At 44.5% G+C, this 12,663-nt stretch overlaps 1 protein-coding gene and 1 pseudogene across 2 annotated transcripts; one reads left to right on the top strand and one right to left on the bottom strand.

Annotated features, from left to right (window-relative positions):
* Positions 1-1,922: 1,922 nt before the first annotated feature.
* On the bottom strand, positions 1,923-8,561 carry Tmem100 (transmembrane protein 100). Of its 2 annotated transcripts, none has more exons than XM_021178348.2 (3): positions 8,487-8,561; positions 5,508-5,645; positions 1,923-3,961 (listed from the first exon to the last, which is right to left on the bottom strand). In XM_021178348.2, exon 3 carries the CDS (start codon positions 3,885-3,887, stop codon positions 3,483-3,485), a length of 405 nt encoding a protein of 134 aa, XP_021034007.1. In that variant the 5' UTR covers positions 3,888-3,961; positions 5,508-5,645; positions 8,487-8,561; the 3' UTR covers positions 1,923-3,482. The 2 variants fall into 2 exon arrangements, with proteins under 2 accessions (XP_021034007.1, XP_029339048.1); XM_029483188.2 differs by lacking the exon at positions 8,487-8,561 and adding an exon at positions 5,840-6,113.
* LOC115032743 (U2 spliceosomal RNA) lies at positions 1,955-2,118 on the top strand (annotated as a pseudogene).
* Positions 8,562-12,663: the final 4,102 nt, after the last annotated feature.

Below are 12,663 nucleotides of genomic sequence, written 5' to 3' on the forward strand. Positions count from 1 at the left end.
GTGGCTGCTTGATGCTTTACTACCTGTGGAGACCCTCAGAGAGGGAAGCTGCAGTCAGTATAAGGGATATTACAAGCAGCAGTTTCAAAACTCTATAGTACATTGTTTTTAAGATGTGTTGAATTTTTAGTGTGCGCATGTGTGTGTGTGTGGTGTGTGTCTGTGTATGTGTGTGAGTGTGAGTGTGTGTGTGAGAGACAGGGGGGCACATGTGTGGTTTCAGGTGAACACAGACTGTTCTTCTGCAAGTGCTGTTCAACCACTGAGTCATCCCTGAAGCCCCCATAATGCTTTATGGGGTAGGAAATAAAAACATTTCTTTATAAACTAACTTCATTCTGAAAAGGAAACTTATTTTCTCAAGATTTCCTCGTTTAGTTTAACAGGAGAGCTTATATAACCATTTCTTCCAAGTTCAAAATCCATGATCTTTTGCCTTTCTCCCTCTTTCTCTCTCTCTCTCTCCCCCAGCCTTCTGCTTCTCCTCATTCTTCCCTTCCCCTCCCTCCTGTAATTCCAGCACCCAGGAGGCTGAGACAGAAGGATTGCCACACATTTGAGGCTAGCCTGGGCTCTAGAGTGAGACCCTGCATATATACATACTTACACGCCAGCTTGCATCATATATGAGGGTACATTTAGCACACGCTTCCCTGTGTGTGATAGAACCATTTGTAAAGCCAGATGCTACTCGAGCATGGATGGCATGCTGCAATCATGATTGTAATTCAAGTCTTGTCTAGTTTCCTTATTAGAGTTGCCATTTGCGGTGGCTTTATAGGGATGAGACCCGGTGAATCCCCAAAGTCTCTCCATATTAGGAAATCTCCATTGTTTAAGAAAAACTTAGGGAAGTGGATGGAAAGGAGGCACTTAAGACATCTCTGTTCCTTTCAGCTAGGAACCATATGGCTATCTGCAGATTCTATCCCATTAGTTCAGCAGTTAAGTCATCCCATAGGATTTCTCTGGAGACTCGGGTAGCAGCATGAGGCCCCCTGGTGGCCAGAAATAATTCACGCGTTTGCTTTTCAATCATTTTGAAGGGCTGGGTAGGCACTTAGCTCAAGAACAGAGGACCATTTCTTAACCCTAACCTGCCTTTGCCATGAAGCTGGGGAATGCCGGGTAACATATTCTTGGGAAAGTTGAGAATCAAAACGTTTTCGCTCAAGATATAAGAATAGACTGTATTTCTGGATAAACCGCTCACTCTTCATTCTTGAGTTTATTTAACACCTCATTTGAGTATTTGTTGAATTTCTTCCCTGTGCAAGCTAATGCACCAGCCAGCACACTAGGTACAACATACTGTACAGATTTGTCTAAGATGGCTTGTAAGGGAAAAATAAACACGTTTATATCGCCCATGTAATGAGAAACTGAAATTGCCATAAACGATAAGAACCAGTAGCTGGGGAAAGCACAGTGTGTTCACAGAGGAGACAGGCTTCTGGGAGGAGGCAGCTTTGGAGCCAGAGTGTTGATGAGAAGCAAGATTTGGGTAGCCTGGGATGGAGAGGGGGATGTGAAAAATGGTGTCACCATTATAAGGGAGAGAGAAACGTCTGGGCAGACACGGAGGCAGGAAAACCAGAGCCTAATGCAGGTTGGTGGAGTTAGTCTGGCTGACTCATACGGCAGGTTTATTGGGTTGGGAGTGAAAGATGAGATGTGTTTAGAGCAGTCCAGAGAAGCTTTACCTTGCCCTGAGAAGTTTCTTTATACAGCAGTTTCTTTTTGCCTGTCATGGACTTAAAAACAAAGCCAAAAACCGTATCAAGACACAGCAGTCCCTGCCCTGCAGTGAGCCCTATTAATTCACTGGCATTCAATGTTATTAGAAACATTAAGGTGTTTCCAACTACAAAAGCAAGCAAGGACTGGGGAGTAGCCAATGTCAGATGGCTACTGGCAGACTTTAGGAAGTCCCTCAATAGAATCCCTTCCAATGATCGCTTCTCGGCCTTTTGGCTAAGATCAAGTGTAGAATCCCTTCCAATGAATGTAATACGATAGGTGCCTCCAGCCTCTGCAAATATTAAGGCTTCATCCTTAAACTGTCTTCTTACTCTGGTTGAGTGAAGTTTAAAGTACAATAATGAGAAATGATTCTTACTGGAGTATATAGAATATAGAATATAGAATTGGCTAGCTCAGAACCACAGTCTTATCTTATTTGTGCAGTACAATGACCAGTGGAATATGCAACCTGTACCAGATCATAATTAAGTCAACAAGAAGCACAATGCACATTTAATAGCACACTGTTAAATCTCCTACCCCAGGCACTGATTTCCTACTGGCATTTTTAGAAACCCTTAAGAACATATTAATATATTATGTATTAAGTGTTGCTGAACTGTAACATGAGATGAAAACAACAATCTTCCAGTAGAAGAAGAAATTTCCAGCTGAGAAACACACAACTGATAATTTACAAATGAGATGAGGGGAAGTGGACAATTCAGAATAGCAACAAAAGTAATAAAGACAAGGGTGAGAAAGATGGCACTGGGGCTAAGAGTGTGCTCTGTTCTTGCAGAGGACCCACATTCTGTTCCCAGGATCGATGCCAGGCAGCTTCCAACGACCTGTAACTCCAGTTCCAGGAGATCAGGTGCCTTCTGCTGGACTCCAAGGACACCTGCACTCATGGCACAAACCCCAGCACAGGAATATACATAATTCAAATAAAATAAATCTGAAAATAATAAGGACAGCAGAAACTAGCATTTAAGAAGTTTCAGCAGCCATGAGCATTTATTATTTTGAGTGAAATACACACTGAACTTTTGTATAAAAGCCATCAAAGGTGCTAGATTGGATTATTTCAATATTAATTTAACTGTCCCTGTGTCATCTGTGTTACCTACATTTCTGTTTTCTTCTGACAGGTCATTACAACCATCTACAATTGTCCATTGTTAAAATATAAAAAAATATTAGTCTATTCTTCAAAATAAAGTACCTCTAGTGATGTTACTGAAAGTGAAAATTCTTTTAAAAGGGGGGCCAAAGAATCAACTTATTGGAAAAAATATATATGTATATATATATATGTAACAGAACTTCTTAGGTACGTGGGAATGCCAAGCCAATGTAGGCTTTTTATAACACCACTTGCCAGGGCTCTCATTATTTGTCCATCCTTCCCTTGGGTACTTTCTAAAGTGAACCAACTGTTATTTAATGCTGTGCATCTCCCACGCTCCCTAAACGTTTAACAGGAAAAGCAAGCTGATTCCTCTGTGTTAGAAATAGCCCTTAGGATTAAGTTTGTCGTTAAAGATGAGTTATTCCCTACCAAGGGGAAACCGTCTTGACCCCTCATTTTCAGTCCTCTCTATGCCCTGTTTTTCATTTTGGTAGTTCATTCGAAAGTTGAGCTCATCCCCTACCGGGCTGGTTTCTGTATGAATGAGTTCACCGAGTTAGAGCAGTGTGGGCGGGTGAGCATTCGCGTTTGCTCGTACTCAGTCTTAAGCAAACAAGCACCTCTGATTCACCACAAGAGCGGTCTGACTCTCGCGTCTCTTGACTTTCTTGTTCCTTTGTCTCACCTTCCAGCACAAGGCACTGGAGGCTAGTAAAAACAGTCCGGAGGACAGAAGGACCAGGCCGAAGATGGAGATGATGGAACCATGGGAATTAAAGCTGTAAGCCACAGCGGTGACCACAATCCCAGTGATGAAGACTACCACGGCAAAGGGGATGATGCAGCGGTAGCAGGAGAGTTCGGCACCCCCAGTGGCGGCCATCAGTTGAACCTCGCTGACCAAGGGGACCGTGGTGATCACAACTTCCCTCTTGGGGTTTTTCTCCATTGTCACAGGTGTGGGAGATTTTGGAGTTCCCAGGTTCTCTTTTGTGGGTTCTTCGGTCATTTTTTTTTTCTTCTGTGGGATTTTTCTTATCTCGCTTCACAGGCTAGATTTGGAAAGCCTGGTCAGGATGCAAGCTGTGAAGAAGAAGGCAGGAGACATCAGCTAAGATGGCAGCACCAGCCCTGCAAATGGAAGCAGAAAGGTGGAGAGGCCCCTCCTGTCCCAGGTCACCCAGGAGCACAAGCCTCACTTATTCACATTCTCCATTTGTGGGGTCTTTCGCACTGAGTGAAAGAGAGGGTGAAACAGCTATGCCCAGAAAAGGAGAAAGATAGAAAGCAGGAAGCGCTCTGCAGTATTTCCTCGACCGTGGTGGTCTCCAAGTATCTTTTATAAGTGTTCTTCTTTTGCGGATTGCCTGTGTTTTCTCTAAGCCTGGAAAAGCTGAATCCTAATCCAAAGGTGGCTCATTCAAGAGGAGACTATGCTATAAACAGTTCCACAACTCTCAGCAGCGTGAACTCTTGCCAGTTTTGCGGGGCATGACATGCATTCTTTCCAAGCTATCACCCATTCACTGCTCATGAGAGCAACGTCAGGACCAACAGCAAGTGCATAAATGGCATGCTTCTCCATCGGCTGACTCCTTAAGCAGGGCGAACCATAGAGTGTGTGCTTGGGACCTTTCCAACCCCACCCTACCTCAAGTCCCACCCGTACTTCTGTAACTCTTACTCAGCTCAGAGACAGATGTGCAAGCTAGGGGGAAAAAAAAACTTAGGTGCCAATCACTTCAGGACTAAGGATTAGACTGTGTCAACAGACTACTACCCATCTAAAAAGGGAAAAATAAGAAAAAGACATTTTGACCCCTTTATAGGCTATAGCTATTTTTTTTTCTTTTTCAATGTTTCCGACAATAATTAACTATTCACCAACTATTAAGAGTATCTAGCTGTCATGTACAAATTTTCCATTTAAAATCAACAAGGAATTTCGTTATTCTGTATTTTATAAGAGGCTTACACAAATAAGCATAAATATCACACACACACACACACACACACATGTGGCCAATTCATTTTTCCTCAATGGTCTTCTGTATAAAACTTGCCCCTTTCTTAGCTGTTTTGAACTTGAAGGTTTTAGTACAAAACTCAAGATCAAAAGGCATCTGGTAGAAACCCCAGTTTGAGAAACCAGGAAGAAGGTTTTGTCTGAACCTCAGAGCTGTCACAGAGTCACTCGCTGACTAGCACCCAGGAGAGGCTGCACAGTCGCAAGGACTACAGATTTGTGGGACACTTTAAGATTGTTTGATTATATTAATCCTTTGAATGTATTAAGCCCTGACTGACAATAAACACAACACTAAATCAAAACAGACCAAAATGCCACTCACCAGGCAATGAAAGTACGAGAGGTCCACCTGATGTAACTTGCATATAATTTTTAGTCACCAACAAATTAACTATTATCCATGATTAATTAATAGGTAATGATTATTTATTAACCATTATCCAATTGTACCCTAAAATTATAGTGGCTAGGTCAGTGAAAGGATATTGGACATTTTATCCGGGGGGGAAAAAAAAGTTAAAATTAAAATCTCCCTCCCCTCAAAGCTGAGATCAGCACAACTTAAAATCAAAGATCTGTCCGGAAATTCACAACACATACCTCACAGAAAGGCAGTCCATTACCAGAGAGGCCACTTGACTTGGGAGAGAAGGATCTGCCAGCGTAGCTCCGTTCAACTTCTGGGAAAGAGCCTGTCACCCACTGGGCATTGGTAAAAGGACAGACCAGGGATTGCCTCTGGGGGACAGAACAGACATAAAAATACTTAACTGCAGACAAGGCTTTGGATCCTGGAACTCTTCTTTCCTGTCACCCCGGCTCCTCAGGGAGGCTTGCCCTCCCCTCCCCTCTCAATTAACTCCCTCTTCCTCTAGCATGTCCCTCCCTTCTTTTTCCTTTCTTCCTTCTTCTTTCTTCCTTCTTTTCCTCACCAGCAGATTCAGAGTTTTGGCATGCTCCAACTCTGCTCGGGGACATGATAATTCCGGATCATCACCTCAGAGTCCCCAGAGACTGGAGCCAGCCTCGGCTTTTCTTTCTCTCCCAGCATTTATTGAAGCAGGCTGCTCTGAGTTACTCATTTTTTCCCCAGCCAAACTCTAGATCTTCCTCCTCCTCCTCTGGCTTGCCCATCAGGCATTTTCATAAGAGAATCCCAGAGTCAGCACTGCGGACCTAGCTGACAGACAGAACTGATGGGGACAGACGCTCCTCAGAGGCAGGAACAGCTGTGGAGTTGTCAAACCTCTGAGCCCAGCCTCTAGACTAGCAGAAAGCCAATGCTCTAAGCTCTCACAGTTTTTTTGTTTTCTTTTTACTCATGTATGTGTGAGTTGGCCCCTCCCCTCGTTTGATGTTCCTTCATTTACAGAAGAGGGCGGGAAAGACTACAGTCCTGGTTAAGCTGGGAAACCCGGGTTATCTTGATTTAAGCAGGGATTGCTTACTGCTTGTTCTGGGTGATGAGTGGCTTTGGCAAACCTGAAATTGGCCACCACTGTCACCAGCAACATTGACTCTATAGACAAAGCACCTGTTATGGGTGTGGTATGATATTAAGGACTGACACACGTTAGTATTCTCATTCATTTGTAAATAAAGTTGTGGAGACATACAGAGGTAAATAAAATGACTAAGTTCACAAAGAAATAAACTCTCGCTGCTTCAGACCCCAGTTTTTCTCTAACTTGGAGATCGAGCCCAGAGTCTCATATGTACTCAGCAAGAACTTTATCGTTCAGCTATATTCCCAGCCCACTCTCCACCTTGACCTTTAAATCCCCCTGTCTCAGTTTCTTCAGTCGCTACAGTCACAGACCTTCACTACCAGGCCCACTGGACCTCAGTCATAAATAGGTGCAAGCTCACCCTCAGAGCTTATAAAATGTAGAGTCTGAATAAATCGATCCATAATAAGTCTGCCTATGCCAAGCCTTGCTGTTTCTGGTCCCATTTTAATCAATAATATATCTTAAATCTTCAAACACACATCTGGCACACCATTCTTTCGAATAATATACTGAAGGCTATGCCCCAGCATCATCAGTGACCTGATAGGCTTAGGCTGTCTTACAGAAAAGCCACTTGAAACTGTAAGGTATTTGAAAAGCATAAAACCTGGGGTGAAGAAGGTCAGTGGCAAAGCAAGAGCACTATGGCAAGCCTGCCCATATTTCTAAAGGTCATCCCTGGATTTCCTTCATCTGTGCAAGTCTTACCAATTCCTGGTACAGTCTACTCATTCGCATCACTGACAGAATAGCTTTGTCTTCCCATCTGAGGGATGCTTAGCTCTCTTTAGCCACTGGCTTGCCCCCTTGACCTCTCACCCTCCTAGCTTCTAAGGGTGACACAGAGAGACCAGGAGTCCTTTTCCTCCAATGTGAGCCAGAGCAAGTGCTCCTTGGTTCCAATTGATCACACTGAGAAGTTACCAAGACCTGAATCAGAGGTCCAACATGCTGGGTATAAGGGGTTCCTGTAGGCCAGCTGGAAGCCCAGACTGCCATCATCCTCACAGCTTCCAATGTGAGTCTTAGAGAAATGGAGTCTCACATATAACTAGTGACATCACTGGATGGTGAGATTGGGCATATTTTGGAACCAGGGTATTTCAGAAGATGGTGACCTAGGGTCTAGGCTACATCAAATAGAAACCCTCAAAGACAGCTGCTTCCCACTTGGGAACTCCTGCCTTTAGGGCAAGACCTCCCTAATTCCTAGCACAGGCCATTTTCTGTAAATTAAGCAAATCCCCAGTAGCAGCCAGGAAGTTCTGAACATCACCATATCCTAGTGGAAGATCATTTTCCCTTGCTTCCTAAGCCGAAGGTAAAGAAATGAACCTACAGGGGAGAGAGGCATCCCTTCCTATGGCGAGCCCCAGGATGAAGCAGTAAAGAGAGACACTGAACAGAGCTGTGCCTCCAGGGTGCAAGGCCACAGGTTTGCTGCTACTTCTAACTCTGAAGCTTCGGCCTTCTCATGGTTTCAGGTGTGCCGCCACTGTCCCAGCACAGTGTAAAGGCATCTGTCTAGGTAGGAAGATGCCAGTCTCCAAAATTAGACAACTCCTGATTTGAACTGGTAAATTTAAAGAAATGGAAAGCTCAGGGATTAGCCAGAAATTGTGCCAGGAAGAAAAGGGTAGAAGCACCAGGGCAACCGGGGGCACAAGCATCTTTAACCAACTTTATCTCTTAAGAAGAAATTCAAAAAGATTTTTCACAGCAACACATGCAAAAATGCCTTTGAATGTCCAGTCTTCCGCCCACAGGGTGCCTATCTGGTATTAAACACCCTGGGAAGCGACACCTGGCCCCACGTACAAATTTTCATTACAATGCATCCAGTCTCTTTTTCTGCAAGCTCTCGGTGCAGAAAAGTGAGGAAATCTCCCTGGTTCTTTTTTTTTTTTTTTTTTTTTTTCAGCGCAGGGCTTGGGAAGGCTCAAGTTTGGAAAACTTTCCTGAAGACTTCCGAGTTCATGAATGGTAACCGTCCTCCCCCGGCGAACCCCGTCAAACAATCTACAAGCCTCTCCCAGATCTTTCAAAGAGCAAGGAAACCGAGCCTTACCTTTCTCAGCCAGAAGCGGACTGAGACAGCAGCAGCAAGCGGCGGCCAACAGCGAGGCCGACAGTGGGATGCAAATCACCATGCTAGGGACCGTACACAAAGTACTCAGCAAGATTTACAGACCATTAAGGGACCGGAGACAATTTGGTGAAAGGAAATTCCTTACTTGCTGTTGTATTTTACTCTACGTTTTCCTTTTCTTTTCTATTTTTTTTTCCGTGCCCACACCATCCACTGTAATTACAGGAGTGAATCCATCATAACCCAATTATTTAAAAAAGTCACTAAAAATCTCTCCTGTTTTCTTTCCCCCGTTTTAAATCCTTATGCAAGCATTCTTTTTTTAAGGTTTTTCTCTAACCTAGTCTTCGATATCACTCTTTTGTAGTGTGAAGCTGCAGAAAAGAACTCCTTTTCGGTCTTCTACATTAGCGGTGAAGGAGTAAGGGTAGGGGTGGGTGGAGAGGTGGGGGTGGGAGGAGGGATGGGGATGGGTAAAGGCAAGCCAAAGGGGAGTGGGATCCTCTGCAGATATGTCACCGTGGGGTTTGAGTGATAAGAAGAGTAATAGATAGCGGGGCACTGGTGGCACACGCCTTTAATCCCAGCACTTGGGAGGCAGAGGCAGGCAGATTTCTGAGTTCGAGGCCAGCCTGGTCTGCAGAGTGAGTTCCAGGACAGCCAGGGCTACACAGAGAAACCCTGTGTCGAAAAAAAAAAAAAAAAAGTTCACAAGAAGAGGAATAGATGATAAGAGATAAGGCTGTATGTAGTGCCTGGGTGGCCTGTCGCCATGAAGTCAAGTAAGCTGGTTCGCCAATGGATGTTCCTTATCTGAAGATGCCAGATTGCATGGGGTTGCTAACACACTGGACTGTCACATCTCAGAAGAACTGAGGCCACCAAGAACATCACAAACAACGCTGTGAGGAGATTGACTATGTCAGAGAGAATTCCCCCTTACTTAAAAAGCATCTTCCTCTTCCTTAGCAATAAGGAGCAGTTGCTTAGGGGGAGGGAGGGACCGCAGTGGAAGGAAGCAAGAAGGATGGCCAGTTCCAGGAGGAACAGGTCACTGGTGCAGTTCCCATCTGTGGGAGCCAACCCAGGCATTTCCACTCTGCCATTGAAGCGCGCTGGCGTTTTCTCTTTGGGGAGCACACTTGTGCTTCGCATTTGGGGAAGAACTGCCTTCACGTGTGTTTGATTATTCTCCCTCCCTCCCACTTTCATTTTGCTTTTGCTTGGTGTGGTCGAGCTGGCTAGTTTCCAGCATCCCGGAAGATGCCAGTTCCTCGGGCTCCTCTCTGTCCAATCACCACATGAAGATCTCTGTCATCACAAAGGCCCGTTGAGTTCAGTGAAATTCGGGAAGCTGGCCAGCTTTTCTCCTAGCTAATTCTTTTTTTTTTTTTTTTTTAAGGGTGTGTCAACAGTTTTACTCTGAAATCAGGGGCATTTTGGAAAGTGATCTGTGCTTTTGTGTGCTTTGGGGATAACAACTCTTGCTATTTCCCCTCCCAAATATGCTCTAGGCAGTTTTCTTTAAGTAGAAAGATCTAACAGTAGTAAGAGGAAGAAGAAAAAAAATGTGCTTTAGATACAAACATGTCTTTACTATTTGCTGGTCAAGTTCCAGGCACTGGAATCTCCTAAGATCCACATGTGGAGAGAAAGAACAGCTTGGAGCTCTTAGTTGCCTGTCCTGGCCCCTGTTGGCTAGCACTTTGTTCGGCCTTACCTCTAGAACCAACTCCCCCATTCGGAGTGGACCTACCCAGTCCACCGAATGAAGAGGAACGGAGCACATGAATGTTCATAAGCATCTATCACACACTACCCAGGCCACATCTCCGGGACTGCTGTTTGTGTTTCCCTGTGCAAGATTCTGAGACTTGGCACTGTGTGATACTTTAGCGGATCTATACTACTAGGGAAAGTGGTTGAACCAAGCCATAACTCCAGGAGCCTCTACCTGTGCCCATCCATTGGCTATTGGTTTTGACTGCTTAAGATTCTACAAGTAGTTCTCATTTGGGGAGGGGGGAGGTACAGGGTGGCATACTATCATTCAGTTTACTTTTGAGCAAGTACCCTGGAAAGAAACTTAATGGTTGAATTGTGTGTTGTATTCCCTAGGATTCTGAGCATTGAGACAGAACTGTGTTATCAAGCAGATTTTAGTGTGTTTGAAACCAAGATTGATACAGGCTGGTAGGTATCCTGTGAGAGAGCCTCCGGAAGATGCTAGAGCGGTAGGGATATTCCAGGGGTCTCCAAGACCATTCTTCTTTCTTCATGGTTGAAATTGATTGTACTGCTTTTGGAGGCCAGGGTCTTAGTAAAGACTGTAGCTGAGCAGACAGAGAAGCAAAGCTAAAAACGAGATCTCATCTTGGAGCTAAGTCTGTAACGGGAAAGGCACAGGGACACCAAGGCAGACACTCAGCCTTAGAGAGCATTGCAAGCTGCTACACATTCCCCCAGAGAGAACGGATCAATTCTGGACTAGGTGTGTGTGCTGCAGAGGTGAGTGAGGACAGGGCGGTTCGTGCTGGACAAGCATTTGGCACTATAAGGAACGGATGTGATTCTGGGTAGAGGGAGGAATCCCTATTACACCAACACAACTTTGAAGAATCTAAATCTTCTGCATAGAATGGGGAGTAGCTTGCATGGCTTAGGTGGAAAACATCCAGAGTGGGGTTGGAAATGGTTCATGGTCATATTTGGGACTGAATGATGCACTTTGGAGTCTATTTAGAGAGCAGGGTAGCTTTGAACAGTACACCACAGTCATCTCTGTATAGTCAAGAGTGACCTGCACTATTCCGTTGAAATATTCTGAAGAAAGTCATATAGGGGAGGGGAGCCTGGGAGAGTAGGCAGAATTTCTGATACTGGGACCTCAACACTAGGAAGAGTGGACAAGCAGGAGCTAGGAAGATTGCGAAGATCAGCAAAATCTGGCAATGGATTTTATGTAGGACTGGCTATCAGGAGAGGGAGAGGAGTTTATAAGACCACATGATTCATGGTTTCATGAGATTGTTGGCAGAAATGTGCAGGAACAAAGCCCAGGTAGTTGATATACATTTGATTTCATTACTTATACTGTTTTCGTGGACTGATTATTTCCTTTATACAAACAATACAAGGGGGTGGGGTGCAAGAAATATTCTGTCATCCATAGAAAGATGTGCAGGGCCTTGTTAGACTACACCCACCTTGTGGACTACACCCACCGCTCGATTGCCCCCAAGCCTGTCTTCCTCACACCAGTCCCGTATTCAGACTCTTTCCACAGCTCATGAAGCGTCTCTGCTCACTGAGAATAAATTCTTGGGCTTGGCAGTGATTGTGTTGCCAGTAAAAACAGGCAATCATCTTCCCACGGGGCCTCTGCAGAAGTTCGCCGATGACTGAGGGTAGAAGCAGCTCACAAAACCTTTTGAACACATTCTGATCCACTTAAGGAGTCTTTGATGTCCGTGACGTGGGTGGGCAGGAGGAAAGAGAGTAGTTTGCCCAGCTGAACTGAATTCAAAATAGAACTGTTTATGAACTGATCTTATGGAACAAAGCAGGGCGAGCTGATCACTGGCTTTTTTCTTTAGGCTGACAAAAAAAATTAAAGTCTTGTTTTATAAAGACAGCCATACATTGTCTCTTTCTTGTTTAGTTAAGTAAACTCTACAGGAAAAGATGATAGTCTTTGTTAAAAGAGACAAGTGTGGAACTTGGTAAAAACCAAGGATCCCAAGAGAGTGCATGGCCCCAGAAGGAGAACAAGATGTTTCTTTGACCATGACTCAGAGTGGGAAACCCAAAACTCCAAATTCCAATTGACCGCTTACACTCAGTCAGTAATTTTGCCATCCGGACGTTTGAAGGATGTCCAATTGGATGGTCTCAGTATTCTCAGGGGTACCACCTCTTTCCCCTGATTTATTCCTTGTTATTTATCTTCTCAGATCATTTTACTGGGAAAAAAAACCTTGTTTGCTGCCCTGGTAGAACTCAGTCATTTCCCCCTCCTAGGGTCCCAGCATAAGGGTTTGGCTCACTTCCACAACAAAACTAGCATTTCTGACTCTCCCTGCATGCTGTGCAATGAAAATAGCCACAAACTGGTCATCAGGAAACTTGGATTTGCATCTTCTTTCTGCTTTATGGC

This window comes from Mus caroli, unplaced genomic scaffold (genome assembly GCF_978045245.1).
Source record: "Mus caroli unplaced genomic scaffold, Mus_caroli_1 scaffold_13, whole genome shotgun sequence".
Taxonomy (NCBI): domain Eukaryota; kingdom Metazoa; phylum Chordata; class Mammalia; order Rodentia; family Muridae; genus Mus; species Mus caroli.

Excerpts from the sequence above, each read along its gene's own strand:
- Tmem100 (XM_021178348.2), bottom strand. The coding sequence starts at position 3,887 with ATGACCGAAGAACCCACAAAAGAGAACCTGGGAACTCCAAAATCTCCC.